At 47.0% G+C, this 17349-nt stretch overlaps 1 protein-coding gene across 1 annotated transcript in view; it reads right to left on the reverse strand.

The window, feature by feature from the left end:
• The window catches only part of LOC116842522 (roundabout homolog 2-like), a 124633-nt gene that overhangs the window by 19615 nt on the left and 87669 nt on the right, over positions 1 to 17349 (reverse strand). Inside the window, exon 3 of the mRNA XM_032811861.1 lies at positions 2715 to 2868. Coding sequence (XP_032667752.1) covers positions 2715 to 2868 — 154 coding nt within the window. The remainder of the gene's footprint in view (positions 1 to 2714; positions 2869 to 17349) is intronic.

The raw sequence follows: 17349 nt of genomic DNA on the forward strand, positions 1-17349 counted from the left end.
GCTCGTTCACCTTCCGCAACTTAAGCAAACGGAAGGACGCGGGACACGGTCGATCGATGATTCGTCAATTGAAACACTTGAAACATTTTCCCCGAGAATCTCGATCTCTTTTCATCGTGCCGTATAAACGTCGCGGCATAAATCTTCCAGCGACTTTTTGCCGCGCATTTGAGCGAACTTTCGTAATAAGAATCTTTTTTTATCTCCAATGGTTTCTCCGATCGAGGAGGAGGAAGGAGGAAGAGAGCCACGGGGGAGGGTCCGCCAACGTTCCGCGTTCGAGGAACGAAGACGGAGAGACTAAGAGGCGTTCAGCGCCCCATGAAACTTTGATCGAGTCGATCCACGGGGACTCGGGGAGAGGTGGGTGAGGAAGAGGGAGATGGGAGGGGGAGGAAAAAAATCACCCGTTCCGAGATACGAATGGCGAGCGGAGTTCGCGGCGAGCGCGAAAGTGTGCCGTCGGTCGTTACGAAGCACGGAGGTGTGCGCTCACGCACGCGTACGCTTAAAAGCTCGATCCTCGGCGCGAGCGATGGGGGGAGGGGGCGCCACCGCGGGGACGCCGGCACATGGAAAGAGAAAGAGAGAGAGAGAGAGAGAGAGAGAGAGAGAGAAAGCGGTAAAATTCGTAGTTCGCCGAATTTATATGCGATTCCGCCGCCGTATTCCGCCGATTTGCGAGTCTCCCGAGTCCTTTCTCGCCCGCGGCTGTATCGCGCGCGAGCCGCCTGACTACAGATATAAATATAGAACATTGTCCCTATATTGATCCCCCCACGGTTATCCCCTTATCTCTCTCGCAGGACTTACATATAGAATAAAAAAAAAAATATATATATATATACACACATACACACACAAATCGATAACTTTGTCAACCTTGTACACATTTCCGCTGTTTCAAACAATGTAGGAAAACAGCGCCTACGAAAGTTTCGTAGTTCTGTTGGCCTCAAAGGAGACGTGACGTAGTGATTCTTCCGCAAGCGGAAGTATGCAGGGAATTTCAAGGTCAGCTGAAACTTTTTAAGTAGGATTTGTCGTATGATTTTCTCCTGACACTAATCAATTCCTCTGCATTGTTCTGCGTGTATGAAGAAAACATCTAGGAAAGTAATCACTTTTCGATAATTTTGCCCTCGCTACTCTTTCGTACGCAGAACGACCGGAGGAGTGGACTTGTGTAAAAGAGAAGGCTGTATGAGAATCCATTAAAACAATTGAAGGCGACCATGAAGTATCCTACATGCGAGAAAATCGCATGTCACTGCATTGCGTCCCTCTCGAAACCATACAATTTTCGTAGACAATATTTTTCTGCGTTGTTTGGCATAGCGGAAACGGCGGAACTGGACAGAGTTATTACCCCACCCTGTATGTACAGATCTATGGATATGTACGTGTGCATACGTTAGGATTTATAATTTATCACGTTAAACGCGACAAGTCCAGACATGATGTTTTATCGACATTCTCTTTCTGCTCCCGGTGATAAATTTGACCTTTCCGACTGATAAAAATTGCAAATTCGGCTGCGCGAGTTCGGGCGCACCGCGAATAGAAGTCGAGCGATATTAATTTAATGCGCCCCGGTGTGCTCTTTCTCGATTCTCCTAATTAAATGCGATATAGCGAGTCACAGCGATTGGACATTCGTTGGAACACGCTGAAAAGTGTGACAATTTGGCAAGCGGACGTCGATAAGAATACTCGACTTACGATCGTGTAGCTTGTACAAAGTGAATCGCGGATTTGCAAAAAGTGAGAACGAGGGTGAGCACGTGTAGCCGACGGTGCGTGTTAGCGGCGGCGTTTGATACGATTTCCTTTTTTATCTTTTTTTTTTTTTTTTGTTCTGGCGGCGCCCTTTTACCGGCGTTGCTGTTAGAATTAAGTTAATCCAGCGTTCCCTCGCTCTCTCTCTCTGTCTGTCTCTCTTTAACTCTCTCTTTCGCACGACGTCTATAAAAGTAGATTCCCCTAGCCGTAATCCCACGAGCGTAAAAGTTGCTCTTACCGCCGCGACATTATTACGTAGACACACAGTGCGAAATTCTCATATAGATGGTCTCTCTCTCTCTCTCTCTCTCTCTCTTTCCCTTTCTCTCTCATACTCGGGCGAGCAATTTAATCGGGGGTGGGCCGGCTGCTCCAAGTGGGTGCGACGGCGGACGAACGCGCTTTTAAAGGGTCCGCGCGCGCAAATTGTGCACAGAGTATACTTATTGTTGTTTCATTCACGCCCGAGGCCCCGGCCGACAGAGAATCGAATTACAATCGCTCGTAGATTAATATTCAATTACACGTCTATCTCGTCCGCGCGACGCGGAAAACTCGCCGTCGGCGTTACTGGCGCCCGAGATCGACTCGAGATCCTTTCTTTCCGCGCGACAGCTGCCTCGTCGAACAGGACCCGAATGAGACAGAGACAAAGTCAGACAGAGAGAGAGAGAGAGAGAGAGAGAGAGAGACAAAGTCAGAGAGAGAGAGAGAAAGAGAGAGAGAGAGAGAGAATGAAAGGCAAGAGAGGTCACGAGAGACCTCTCAGCCCGGACGACTCTCTGTCAGCGAAATAGCAAGATCCCGTGCGTTTAATCGTTACGCTTTTTCGCGTCGGGCAAACGCAATTTCGTTGCATCTCGGCATGTCGCGAATTCAAAGGGACAACACACGCAGCGGGCGGGACGTCGGGCGGCACAAAGAAGACTCACCGTTTCGTTGCTTCCAGGTCTATTATGTGACCGTTCCTTTTCCAATGGAGAGTCGGTTCCGGATGGCCGCGAGGCGGCCCGCACTCCAGTAGCGCGGTCTCCCCGGCGGCGACCCTCGTGTTCTGCGGCTCGGCGCGAAACTCGTCTCGCAGCACTGCAACAGACAAGCCGGCGATGCGCCATTGTATTTACGGAAGGTAACGTTGTTTGCGTTCCCGTAACATCGCATTTGCTGCTCATGAGCTTGACGATACTTTTTCCGCGCGCGCGTCATTACGACACAGCTGGGGCGAGAGAACCAGGGCATTCGTACTTTTTTAAAAACGACGGAAGTAGGCCACTTGAGCTTTTTTATTTTTTATCGAATTACCTGGCGTTTTAACGGCTGTCCGCTGAACGCGCGGCACGTAGAAAAACGGGATTGCCAAAACTCTGTTGTAACGAGTTTAAAACGGGACGCGATTGCAAGGAAGAAGAGGGAAAAAGGACGGGAATATATCCTTCTCTGGAAAGCCGAGACAGCGTCTCATTACCCCAGTTGTGTGCTTAACGCGAATAGTTCTTTTCTAAGAGCCCGAATAAATCTTTCCTAAAATCGGTGTAAGCTCAATCTCGCGTTTAGCAATGATCGTCTCGCAAAACGCATCCAGAACGGAAAAGAATTCCTCAGAATTATTCAGAGGTTTTTCAGAGGCGGAAGAATGAGGATATATTACACATTTATCTGTTTTATCGCGGGGAAAATATTTCCAAAGTTCCGCCCTCATCCTGTGAGCGCTCCGTAAATTTGCGTATGAAAAGAACAGGTACTATTCATCTTCGTGAGAATATCGAGGCTAACGAATAAACGATATACACACATGTATACATATTCACGAGGTCGGATTCCAGCTATTAACAAAGAAGTGCGAGTTGATGACAAAATATGCGTTCTACATCGGATATACAGAGTTTCAATAAAGGCCTCATATTTTCTAAGTCAAAATGCACCAGTCTTTCCAAGCGTTCGTGTTTAGATGTGCGTGCATTACGACTGTTGATTATTTAGTCGATCCGTCATTTTGTGCCGTCCGTGTTTAACATGTATAACATAATATAATTGTTACGTCATATTATGTAACATAATTATCACATTGCATTAAAACGCATATCATATATCACGATATTATATCGTATCATCATATACCGATAAAGATTAACAAGTTCAAGCCTAGTAAATGCTAATTTTGTACACTAAGCTTCACTGAAGTTTAGTGCATTAGCGAGTTAGGATTATACTCGAAGTGACACGCGGAGGACGCATACCACGAGAGCTCGAAGCCCACCGCGTGCCGCAAAGGAGAAGCTACGAATTGAAATTCGAGACAAACGCGGAGGGTAAGGTAACGGCAGAGAGAAAGAGAAAGAAGGAGAGACACAGAAGATGGGGTGCTTTCATAGATGGCAAGGACGGTTTGAAAAACTGTGGGTCGCTATCTCGGGATTCCGAGACCCCTAACGATTCCGACGTGAATCAAATGTAACGCAATTTCTCAGAGAACGAGGGAGGGATAAAGGGTCGTGGTCGTCGTCGTCGTCGTCGTCGTCGTCGTCGTCGTCGTCGTCCTCGTCGTTGTCGTCGTTGCCGTCGCCGTCGACTCGGGTCCAGTTTTCAACCCCTTTCGTCGTGTGGCAGTAGCACTCTGTAAACTTTCTCCGGGTCGACGCGTAAGGTCGGGACCCTTGCCTTCCTTTCGTTCGCTTGCTCTCTTCCAGTTCTACGCATACACACACACATACACACATACATATATATATCCCACGACTCGTATATACCGAATTTACGTGAATCCCATATCTAAGCGCGCGGGCGGACGGGCGCTCACGCTTGGCAACGTGAAAAATGAGGACCGCGTCCCCGTGGGCCAGGTATACGTCACGTAAATAGGTACACGGTGCATACGGAATCAGGATTGGGATCAGGATCAACGCACCGCCCTTTATAACCGGAGGTCTCTGGATTATTCGAGGGTTCCCGCGCACTGTCTCAATCCTCAAAGAGAAACAGAGCGATCGCGCGATTCCGAATTTCATTTCGCCACTATAAATCGTCCTAGTAAGAATAAATCCCTCCCTCCTTTCTTCTCTCTCTCTCTCTCTCGCTCTTTTTCTCTCTTTCTCTTCCAGAAACGGTGCGATTGTCGCGCGGTTTTGCGAAAAATGCGCCACGGAATCGTCCCAATTAACTGTAGTGAGCAACTTTTTCGCGAAGACTAGAGTTCCTCTAGTCAGAGCTAGAACAAAGCATGATGATTCCTGATTAGTCTGTCCGCCATTTTCAGGGCTGACGTAAGAGAGAGTGAGAGGGAAACTCTAATAGAAGTGAGCTCTAAGACTGAAATGACGAAACACGCTGTCACTTCTCTCTCTCTCACTCATTCATTCATCTCCTCCCTACAAATGGCGGACGATGTCTTAACTCCGACTTGAGGAACTCCAGCGAAGATACATCTCTTTCCGGTGGATTATCGCCGGACGAAGACGACGAGAGAGAGAGAGAGAGAGAGAGAGAGAAGAAGAGAGGGAGAAAAAGAAAAGAGCGGTCAATCTCGATCCGCAAATCTCGTTTCGCATTTACATTCGGCGCGAGTAACGCGCGACTCGAATCGATAATGTGACATGGTCGGACGGCGCGCGAATGTCGCGACATTACGGGCATGTATGTATATATCCGAGAGAGTCGCGGCTAAAATTAGACCGCGTGCCGTGAAATTATCTGGTCGCTAGTACGTATCCGCGCTCACGTGCATTTACATAGGAATGGAACGGCGTAAGGAGCGCTTTATTTATGCCGCGACCGCACCGGTTCTCGTTCCCTCTCACGCGATCCTATTTTTCGAGGTGTCGCGGCACCCGGTTGCGTGGCTTTTCGGTTCTCTCCAATGACGCGTGGTCAGTTCGCCTTCTCCTATGTGACCGAGGGAGAGCTCGGTCGTCAACGCCCGAACAGCGTCGCCGGCAAAATCACCAAAATTTCTCGTCAAACTCGGGGAAACGCCGCGACGACGGCTTTCGAGTTTTAAATCTAAATTCTGCGTCTCTGCCGCTAGTCTGAAAACCGATTTAAAAGCCAAAAGTCGTCGTCGTCGTCGTCGTCGCCGCCATGACTTCTTCACGAGTTTTATGAAAAATTTTGAATGGTCTCGCTGCGGCGCTCTCGGGGAGTGTAGAATTTAAAAAAAAAAAAGAAAAAAACAGAAGAACCCACCGTCGCGATCACGTCCCAAGACTTCCCTTCTGTCGTTCAGAAGCGATTTCGAACGTTGTGTGTCTGCGCGGGCGAACGAGCGATCGATATCATCGCACTCCCGCGGCCATCCCGAATCCCCGTGTGCGCTTTCTGTGCCGACGACCGCGCGCGCATAATCGATACTTCGCTGTTCGAGCCGAAAAAAGCAAAAGCGGAAAAAAAAGTCGAAAAAAAGGTAGATCGTTTTATCGCCGCTACCTTTCGAGCACCATAGTCTACCACGATTGGCATGTACACCGGGATTCATAAATGTCTCATCATTCTTCCCCAGATCGACTCAGATAGACTTTCATAATTGTCACCACGTGAGACAATCGACGGATACTCTCTTCCTCTCTCTTTAAAATTTCTTTAATTATATTTATGAAGTAAATATACCGTGTATACTGAATTAATTATTAAATTTACATTTTCGTATAGTAAATTTTTGTTGTTGTGTTGATGCAGCAACAGATTTATTAAAAGTGTTACACACAGTTGCACGCGGAAAGTTGCGCTGTGTTACACGCAGAAAATGTTTAATAACTCTCGATCTGTGAAATGGTAAGGCATTTGTGAATTCCAGTGAGCACGTGTGTATTCTCCCGACGTCGTGGATCGTTAGTTGCCACGAACTCATACACATGCATCATTCACACACGCAGGCACGCACGCACGCACGCACGCACGCACGCACGCACGCACGCACGCACGCATGGTGTGACGGTTCCCGGATAGTACGCACACACGCACTCACGCACATTGCTAACTTCCCTTCCGTGTAATGCTGTTAATTTGCTATTGTAGCGATCGCGGCTAATGGTTTCCAGCGGGGACCAAGCTATCGACCGAATTTCGATGACGCCGTATTATCATCGGGCAACGCTGAATACGCGTTAATGAAGCGTGCATCCAGTTGTAACGAATAATATCTGACTCGGGCTAATTACGCGACGAGAAGTGCGAACGCTCCACAAAAACTCTTCTCGAGACCGAGGATCGCAAGTCCGGAAGAAAGGGAGTGTATTGGCGAAAGGGTGAAATAAGATCTGGCCAGTTCGTGAGCGGTCACATTGTTTTCCACAGCCTGCTACAGGAGATCATTCCCTAAACCTATTCTCTGAGTAAAATTCTGCTAGAAAAAATCAACTGACAGCCGAGTCTTTCGACTTTTTGCTCGTGTGAACTTTCCACTCTAAATCTTCGAGTGAATGCTCTCATTCAAAATTAAAGAGTGAATCTGATGTTAGTCTACTGGAATTGTGGCTTCTCTATAATCAGTTGAGACATTCACTTGGATCATGAATGCACTCTAAAGTTGAGTGAAACATTCAATCTTGTGATTCCAAGTGGCACTTAAATTCGTATCATCGCTTTGATTGATATGTTACAAGTTTTGAATGAAAAATTAAAAGAGCATCCACTATGTGTGTCATGAGAAATCGTGGAATAATAGATCTGTTCGTTTTCGAAGAACTAATGCACACCAGGACTTGGTTAGATGGCGTGCAAGTGGGTGGACGTGATGCTTGGTTAACGTGATGCGTGAGCTTGGAATGATTTTAGTGTATCAAGTTAAGTATAGGAAGCTAGATAGGGAAAATTATGTAGGAATAAATGTGTAGATAATATGTAAGTGAAAGTGAAATAAGGCGCTAGGTAGGAAAGCAAGATCCAGAGCAGAAAATGTGCATAAGTAATAGAGGTTATGGCCATAAGGAGGAACGGATAATTAGGGTAGCGTAGATATTGCAGGCAAGCTTAAATTAGTATGGTAATGTAGAGAAAACGTATAATATATGGTAATAGAAGACAGAAGTACACAAGGTACAGAGGAAAAAGAGGCTACAAGAAATGAAGAGGAAAAGTTTGATCATCGAATGAAATAAGGAAGCAAAATAAAAGTGCACGGAAGAAAGATGACACAAGGACTGGTGAGACAGGTGCTGTGCAAGTAAGAAGATTGAAGTGCAAAGAATAAGAGGGAGGTTATAGGATATGGAGTACTCTTTCTTGGCGATGTGAGCTGAAGGAGACATGAAGGAGGAAGTGAAGAAAAAGGCAGAGGAATCACTTCATGGAGTTAGTGGAAGATGTATAGAGTGGAGTAATGAAACTAACAAGATATAGTAGAAAATTGTGGGAAAAGGATAAAAAGGAAATAAGAAGAATGAAGAGATCGAATAGGGAGAGAAAAGATAAAGGGATAGGTGTGTACAGCTGAAAGAAAGGACAGAGAATACTTGGAATACTGCGTATGAGGACGATATGGTACCGTTGAGAAATAGCAAAGTATAATTAGATATAATAGATAGCGAGAAGGTTAGGTAGAGCTTAAGAAGATTATGAAAGGAGGTTACAGGGGCATTTAGGTAACAAGGTTAATATTGTAAAGTCAAGTAGAGAAAGGCAATATAACTATAAGAATATTAGTAACTAGGTAGAATTAAAGGATGGATGGATGTGCGTAGTTAAGAAATATAATTGTAAAGCAAGTCTCCTTCCTTGGCTATGTAAAATGGAAGAAATTATACTGATTCTCCGATACTGAACTAGTGCAGAAGTTCTTCGAAAGCAAAAAGACCTAATTTTGTACTGATGCCAATTTTATGTTACATGTCTGTTCTGTAACTGCTAGTTTAAAAATCGTATGGTGTGCCGTGATTCGCTCCCGTTCGCGAAGCGCTCCTTATGAGCGTTTCGCGCTCAAGATATCGGCGCTAATGGCAGCCCTGGAGCACCCCTCAGCTTTTCGCCCGAGTCTTTCGCTGCGACAGAAGTGGCTACACGCGTTTCCGTGCGCTCCCGCGAGCTGGCTTGAAGTTAAAGACGCTAGTTGGCGGCAGTTGGTGGCTGAGTTGCTCCAGCGAAATCTAATCCAAGTTTACGTGCTTCCAGTCCAATTAGGTACAAGTAGGCACGCCAGTGCGGCGGCGACTGCGTCGTCGTCGTAGTCGTCGTCTTGGGACGCGATCCACGTTTCCGTAATAACGACGTTTACGCGACGGGGGAAAACTGCGCGAGAGTAAGCGCGATAGGTTACCTCGGCACGGGACAAGCATTCGGTGCTTTAAAGCTCGTAAAGTCGATAGTAACCGGCCTCTCTTATTTCGTTCAACTCGAGAGAGCAACCGTCCCTCCCGACTTTGCCCTCCGTCGCCGTCGCCGTTCTCTAATTCCAGAGCGCGACGACGATATTGCGCACGCTGTATGTCTCGTGTCAGCCATCCAACGGAGCTCATCGTTCCTCGGCGAAAAGTTATCGACGAATCTGCTACGGAGTGTCCGGGCATAGCCTTTTCTTTCGGGGAACACATCCTTCAGTGAGGAAGCTTCCTTCGACGCTCGAATCGTTCCTCAACACAGTCGACCGGCTGTTTTCACGTTGTCTAATGCTTGCTCTGTTACTTTTTGCTAAAACGCGAGCATTCGAATGAAACTGAATTGTTTTATGCATATTTAAATTATTAACATCGATCTTGAGACTCATCCTAACTAAGAAAGATCGGAGTAAGTTAACAAACTGACCACGACGCGACATATTCGTGTTACGATTATTACAGAAAGAGTACGGTTTGCAAAATTGCTTCTCAGGTAAAAATCTAAAGGAAGATCTCTCTCTATCATTTTTGTAGAATTCATCATAAAGCACTACGTTATCTGAAAAATTCCAACAACGAAGTTTTTGAAACGTGTGACAACTGCTCTGTGCAACGGTTTGAAAGAGCTCGATGAGAAGTCGGCACCGCGAAAAGTGATATCCTGGCGAGAACGAGTCGCACCTCAACGTTGCTCTCCACCGCTTTAACCTGTCCTTTTATCGCTCCCGTTTTTCCCCGCCTGTGCACTCCGCCGTTTCTTAACTACTCGTCCAAAGGGATAAGCGGTTGAGTCTTATCCTCGCGGTAATGAGACAGCGGGCGGTGCTCAGAAGGGAAAGGGGGAGTAGAAAGAGAGAGAGAAAGAGAGAAAGAGAGATGGGAGACCACCCCGGCTGAGTAGTGGTGCGTAGGCAAACGACCTCCAATTAACAGATGTTGGATTTGGAGCGAAAGAATTGAAGGGTCCTTTCTTCCCTTCTGTCCCGTTGTTCTACGTACACCACCACGAGCCAACTGCTAATGAGAACGTCCTGCACTCTTTTTGCGAACGTGTGCGCACGTGCTGCAGCGTTACTCCACGGGGTGTCGCACGAAAGCCGTGACGAAGGCTAGGCGCGCTTCGCGGCGCTTCAAAAGAACAGGGTAAGTTTTTACGAACACGAAACCGCGGCGGAGCCCGTTTGTCTCTCTCACAACTGTCGAGAGATACAATCGTCACACGCTTGAACGCCTCGCGCGTCGCAACGAGCAGTTCTTTCTCGACTCATCGCGACCTACGATAACTAAATATTCAATAACCAGATATTCAGCTGTATGTAACGACAGAGTGGCGCACATAAAGCTGATCTCAAATGTAAAATACAGTTTGTGTCTGGGGTCGGGTTTTATGGTGCGCCACTCTGTACAACTACGATACTTTTGGGTCTGTTCTTTTTCGCGGAGCTAGTGCACGCTTATGGAACTTGAGAAGGAAGATGTATGCGCAGTTGAGACTCGGTGGAAAAAAGTGGAGAAGAGAACCAGTGCGAGTTAGTGCAGGTGGTGCGGGATGAAGAGGGACAGACTGTGTATGTGTCGATTACCGAAAAGTTCAAGGGTGGCGCACACCCCCCACGAAGAACCAAGTGGAAGGTCCGCGCGCACGTTTCGACATCGTCGCGCGTCTTCTGCTTCCTCTTCTTCTGCACCCTCCTATCGCCGGCTTTCGCCGCGGGTTACGCTTTAGTTACGCTCCGTATACGTAACGACAACGGAGGAGAAGGAAGGAGGACGGAAGAAGAGCAGGAGAAGGAGGAGGAGGAGAAGGACGAGGATGCGAGCGAGCAACGGACGTTCAGGCATGTACGTAGCGTAACCATCTGCGCGCGACAAGGGATCGGGGGGACACGGAGAGGCCAACCCTCGTCGGCTGCGGACCGAGAAACATCTAGGAACGCTTGTACTCCCTCGCTCGCTAGAATGCACGGCACTTGACCAGTTTGGAGGGCCGAAAGGGAGAATCATGGGGAGAGAGAGCGAGCAAGTTCGAAGATCGCTCGGACGGTACGCCGCGTAGCAAATGACGGGAATGTAACTGAAGGGGAGGGGGAGGGAGGGAGGGAGGGAGAGAGAGAGAGAGAGAGGAGGGAAAGGGGAGGGAGAGAGAATAAAGCGTTCGTCGGGATAACGGAGGATTCCGGGCGACCCGTAGCACCGGGCTGACCGATCACTCGCGTTTTTTCTGCCCCCTTCATCGATGGGACCATGTGCAAGTAGCTATGAACGTTCCAACGAGTTTCAACCGTGGGCCCTCAACGGATCTTGAAGTTTCATTTAGCCAGGGTCGGAGAAGTTGTTTTTCTTTCTTTCTTTTTTCTCTTCAAGTAACTCCGTACAGTTGCCCTCTACTCATTGAAAAACGCGACTCGTTACTCATTTTGAGAAAATGAGCCACGTTCGTTACCCAAGAAGTAACGAGTCGCGTTGCGATTCCCGTTACCTTTTCTCAAAGTTCCGTTGATCTTTCCTACGGCTCGCTTCCGCGCGTTTCATGTATATTTCGCAATTGCAAAGCAACAATTACGCCCGTTAGCATTATCTGAGAAATGTGTAAGTGCGCGCGTTATTATCGTTACCGTTAGTGACGAAAAAGGAGAAATAATAACGTCAAGTCGTTGTCGACAAAAAAGTAATCTGCAACGGTATAAACGGTGTTACAACGCTTTGCTTCGCTGCAGGCCTGCAGCGTTTCTGGTGAGCAAAGCTCAAGCACTACTTCCGCGGAATCGTTTTCCCTTCTTGCGAGACTCGTTCGACTCGTCGGTTAATTTTACAAAGAGATAGAGCGAAAAAGAGAGAGGGGGAGAGGAGGAAGAGAGAAAGTTCTCTCTAACGTAAAATTAGACCTTGCAACTTTTAATCGTAGCCGGGGGTGAGGGCGTACGCCCTTTACGAATCAACGTCAACACACTACATACGCCCACCTTGACGAAAGGGTTAATTACTCGCAACTCGTAACATTTTGGCCTGCTTAGGGATGTGTGTTTAGGGTTAGCGTGCCGTTAATGCAACCAAGTCGCTTACTCTACGCGGAGCGTTAGTATTGGTATCGCGCGTTCGTTTATTTCCCAACTTTGATAAAGAGCCCTGCTTTCCCCTCCTCTCCCTCACACGGTTGTATTTTCACGCAACCGCCGCTACAGCCAGAGGTACGATAACGCGCGCGACTATCGTGTTATCCGGCCAGGCGAGAACGAACTTTTAAACGCGATTCTTAACCCTTTCCGGTTCGGCGATTTCAATTTATGTTACGTAGCGCGGTTACTTCTAGCGAGCGAAATCGTCCGATCCTCAGGTGCTCTCGTGAAAACCGACGTCGATCTACGCTGCGTATGCATGTGTGTGTGAGAGAGTTTTTGTCTGTGTCTATGTGTGAAGTACGATAATCCACGAGTGTTCGCTAAAATTACATAAAAATGAGAGAGAGAGAGAGAGAGAGAGAGAGAGAGAGAGAGAGAGGGAGAGAGAAAAAGAAAAGAATATTCTAGCACTTTGAAGATCGATTCGAGCGGAGAGATCGAGAGATCGCCAATTAGCGGGGAAACGTCCGATGGTTCTTCATGGTCTTGTTTTCCAGCGGGACAGCGTAACGTTTGTTTAAAATCATTAGTGGTTCTACTGTGCGAGCGTCCTACGCTGCTACACGCCCAGCCTCGTATGAAACCCATCGTTAGTGGTTAGAGAAGGACCCAGGGACTGCGCGACTAACGGGTAGCTCGCACTGCCCATCCACCACCACTACTACCATCACCACCACCACCATCACCATCACCGGGGTATTCGGATCCAATCCCTGGTCTTTATTTAACGGAAGAATCTGCTCGGAGGATTTGGTGCTCGACGAATGGGGTTAATTGAAAAATCCGCTCCACACGTGTTTCAAGCGCGATAAGTGAGATTTGAACGTCTCCGGTTAAAACGGGTTATATCGAGTCGGGATTCTCGTTTGTATTTCGCTTAACACCGAGTGCGAATCTCTCTCTTTCTCTTTCTCTCTCTTCCTCTCGCTGACTAACTCTAATTCTCTTTCTCCCTCGGTTATGACGTCTCATGAAACGGATGCTCGCGTTGTCTTTGATAACACACGGCCTTTTGCCGCAAGATACGGAAATTCCACGGCGATCTTGGAGCGCCTAGAGCGCGATGCGCACGTATATTGAGCCGGGAGGATTTTTGTGAAACTATTCGATTCGATCGAATAATCTCCGCTTGAAAACTTCTCGTTTAACTTCCCGTTCGGAAATTTCATTTAGAGACAACGAACGGATGGATGATCGGTCGGTCGGTCGGTCAATCGGTGGGCCGGGCGGTTGGCGTATTGAACTGACGCTTTTGCAGCACGGTTTCATCGAATCGATATGTCCCCTCCGAATAGAGATCGAGAGGCGGGTCGAAGGTTAAAGAGTACGCATGTACATACATACTCTTTACGTACGTATCCGCTCGTCGGGAGGCCATTCACGACGTTAAAAAGAATCGAACCTCGCCGTAATATCGGCTGATGTTCGCTCGTACACACAGCCAACCCGCATTCCGAGGCGCTCCAAAGTACCACGCACATATACATGAAGCCGCAAACGAACGAACGAACCCAGCGAACGCGTTTTATACATGCGCTCGTTACCGAAAGAGAGAAACATTTATTTTACTTCTAGGATATATCCTTGAAGAACTGTTACGTATAAAGTTACACAAAGCATACGATTAGTGTGACGAAATTACACAAAAATAATACTTGTTATAATATCTATAACGATTTTACAAATTTAAATTGATACATTTAATGTGCTTTGAGAAAATTAAAATGATCACTATAGATATTTATTAATAGATTGAAATATTTTTTTAATTATATATATAGTATATAATTATATCTAAGGAGATATGCAAAAGAAAGAAAGCATAGTAAGTGAGAGAGAGAGAGAGAGAGGGTAAAGGGATAGAGAGAGAGGGAGAGGAATAGAGAAAGAGAATACGGTAGTTTTCGAGAGCGCACATACCATATTCGATATAATTAAAGTGCATAAATAAGCACAATGGTACAAGGAGAGAGAGACTCCGGCGGCGGCGCAGCCTAGCGCGGAGCGGCTCGCTGGCACACACCACCTCCTGTCCGTTGGAGGTAGGCGAGCAAGAAAGGTAAGAGAGTATTCAATGCAAATGCCCGCGGAGAGTTTCTTCTCGGCTTCGCCGGCACGACCGCGTGCTGCGCGTTGCATCGCCACGCTGCGCTCTCTCTCTCTCTCTCTCTCTCTCTCGCCTCTCTCTTTTCTTCTCCCTTACCATGCCCTCTTCTCCTCTCCTCCCCTCTCATCCCCTCTGCGCTGCGCTGCGCTCAGCTCGCTGCACCGTATACGGGCCGCGGCGCGCTCTCGATCGAGGAGGTGTGCGCGCGCGAGCGAGCGAGCGGATAGGCCTGTGGGCGAGAGCGGCCTACCTGCACGCGCGTTATAAGCTCCACCGGAAGGCTATCGAATCTGGATTTATCTTCCTCCTCGATTTATACCGCACGACGCCGCGCACAACCGTGCATTCGTCGGTCATTATCCGCGCCGCGTTTCGCCGCGGGCCGCCGGGGCGGCTTTGCATTTTTAACGTCGCGGCCAAGTACGGCGAGAGCAGCCGCTGCCGTTGCCGATCGTCTCTGTCAATTGGACACGACAGACCGCGTCGTATCGAGTGACTCAGATCGCGAAAGCGATCCGGGGATCGCTCCGAGTACTTTGTACGCGCCCTACTCTGATTGATTTGCCAAACGCTTCGTGCCGCCCACCGTGGACTGGTGAATTCTTAGAAGGCGGAGGGCGAAGAATGCGCGCTTAATTAACCGATTAACGATTCAGTGTCGTTGTTTGTGGGACGCTTCTCTTTTACTGAACACAATCGCTTGATTAGTACGTGTATACTCTTTTCTTTTTATGTTTTCACTACTTGATTTCCACTCATATGTCTTCTAGCTTAAATTATTCAACGTTGTCCAGGCTTCCTATATCTAGAACATCTAAATTTGAATTATCACAAAATGTAAAAAAAGTGAAATTAAGCGAAAGTACCGTCCAGGTTTCCTATTTGTAGCCTATATTTTCCGCAAACTGTGTTTGTATGTGTGTGTGTGTGTGCTGGACAGTAATTATGCAAAATTTGATCCAGATTGGTTAAAAGGTTTAAAAGTTAATCTAAGAGACATGAGACAGATGGGCTATCTTATACACAAATATTTCGGTAAGAGTATCTTTAATATTAATTTGAAACCTTTATAAATAACTTTTTACTAAAAATGTTTATAAAATCTGGTAACTGTGATTCTCTTAATCCTCTTAATCGGTTAAACGTCTGTCTGCTCTTTAAATTTCGCTTGTTTTAAATAAATGATTTCACACCGAAAAATTCAATAGAATATATCCGTACCTCAGAGATTTGAAATTTTAGCTATCTGAATTCTGAGATAAAGATAGTTCTGATACTGAGAGAGACGTGTAAGAAACAAATATAGAACGGTCATTAGTTAGAAACGCTCGCGAAGGAAATACGGCCTTAATGAGTTAAACAGAGACATCTATTCTCCATTTCTGTTCCTCCCTCTCCCTCTCTCTCTCTTCTTCTCTTTTTCCCTTAATGGACGCGAACCGCCATCGAGATTCTGTGTGATGCGCGACGTCCTCCCGCACGCGCGATCCTCCCGAGTCTCACGGAGGATTAAAATCGCAAATCGCACCAAACGCGCGGCTAGTAAATCCAGCCGGGTAACAACAATGTGATTAAACGACAGATACCCGCTGGCGACCGTGCGTTCGCGTTTATCGCGAGAGATACGTGAAAAATTATTTCGCGCGTCGGGCGGAGCGCGCACGGGGAAAAATGTGTTTCCCGCCGCGCGCGCGGGGTGGGACGCACACAGGAAATTGTACCGCGTTGTTTTGTTTCGCGGATTCGCACGCTCGGCTTTTTACACGGGCCATCGTATTTACGCGGTGGCCAGGTACACAACAGTAGTGCACCGTGCTCTCTCGAACTGGAAGGGGAGAAAGAGAGAGGGGGAGAGAGAGAGAGAGAGAGAGAGAGAGAGAGAGAGAGAGAGAGAGAGAGAGATAGAATTGTCAACATCCCGGCCGACGTCGGCCGTGAAACGCGCGCGCACGCGAGCTAACCCAACAGTTTTCGGCTTCGGGGATTGAGATCGGTGTAATATCGGTGAATACGATTTTTTTTTCAATACTAGACGAATGCTGCGGGTAAATGTGCCCGGGTTGTTCTCCCTCTCACGTAACAGTCAAAAACCCGAATTCGGCCGAAATTACACGAAATACCCGATCGTCGTCCGCGCATCGAACTCTTTAAATGTCTTCGAGCGAAATTCCACTTCGAAAAGCGGAGTGGCAGTGGGGTCGAAAAAAATAGAACGCTCGAGTTCGGAAAGAATTTTCAATCATACAGAGTGAATGCTTCGCTCTGGACCGTCAAGTGAATATATTTTTTTTCGAAATTGAAGAGCGAATCTGATGTTATCGCTTTGCCTGATGTTGTTCTGATGTCGCCAGCTGTCGGATGTTATTTGCGCCGCTGCACTTAGAAATTCGCCCTAACCGATTCAGATCAGTGACGTATATACATAGACCAAGCATTCTGTTCGCAAAGTAAAGCCGGAAGTTGGAAATTTAAAACAGAGTGAGAAAGTTGATTTGCCCCTAGTGCTTTCTCATTTTATATTATTGACTGTCAAGAAGTAGGGCTCGTTTAACACCGCAAATAATTTAAAACGTTAAATAAAGCAATGTGGTTGATCCATTCGTAGCTCTGGATTTACAGCACTAAACCTTATCCAAGAACTGTATCCCGTCATAGCAACCTAACCTTTTTCATTTGATAGTGGAATGAGAACAGGATAAGAGCAGTTGCTGTGATCATTTATACACAGCATAAAATATGATAAATATCAATTTTATGTCGATATAAGTGAGATAAACGGTTTTATTCTTCTAATTCTGCACTAAATTATATATAGCACTTGACAGCGGCCATATTCTTTCTATACGATAGAATGAGAGAGGGCAAATCAACTTTTTCACTCTATTTTAAACTGCCAACTTCCCGCTTCACTCGCTGCTACAGCAAAAGTATAGGAATGCTTGGTCTATACATACACGTATATATATTGATTGAGATATCTCCCCGCGCGTGCCGTAAGAATCCACTCTAAGCTCGGGAGGAGGGGAGGGGGGGGGGGACT

This window comes from Odontomachus brunneus, unplaced genomic scaffold (genome assembly GCF_010583005.1).
Source record: "Odontomachus brunneus isolate Ranch 3 - 2012 unplaced genomic scaffold, Obru_v1 Obru_scaffold_025, whole genome shotgun sequence".
NCBI classification, from domain to species: Eukaryota; Metazoa; Arthropoda; class Insecta; order Hymenoptera; family Formicidae; genus Odontomachus; species Odontomachus brunneus.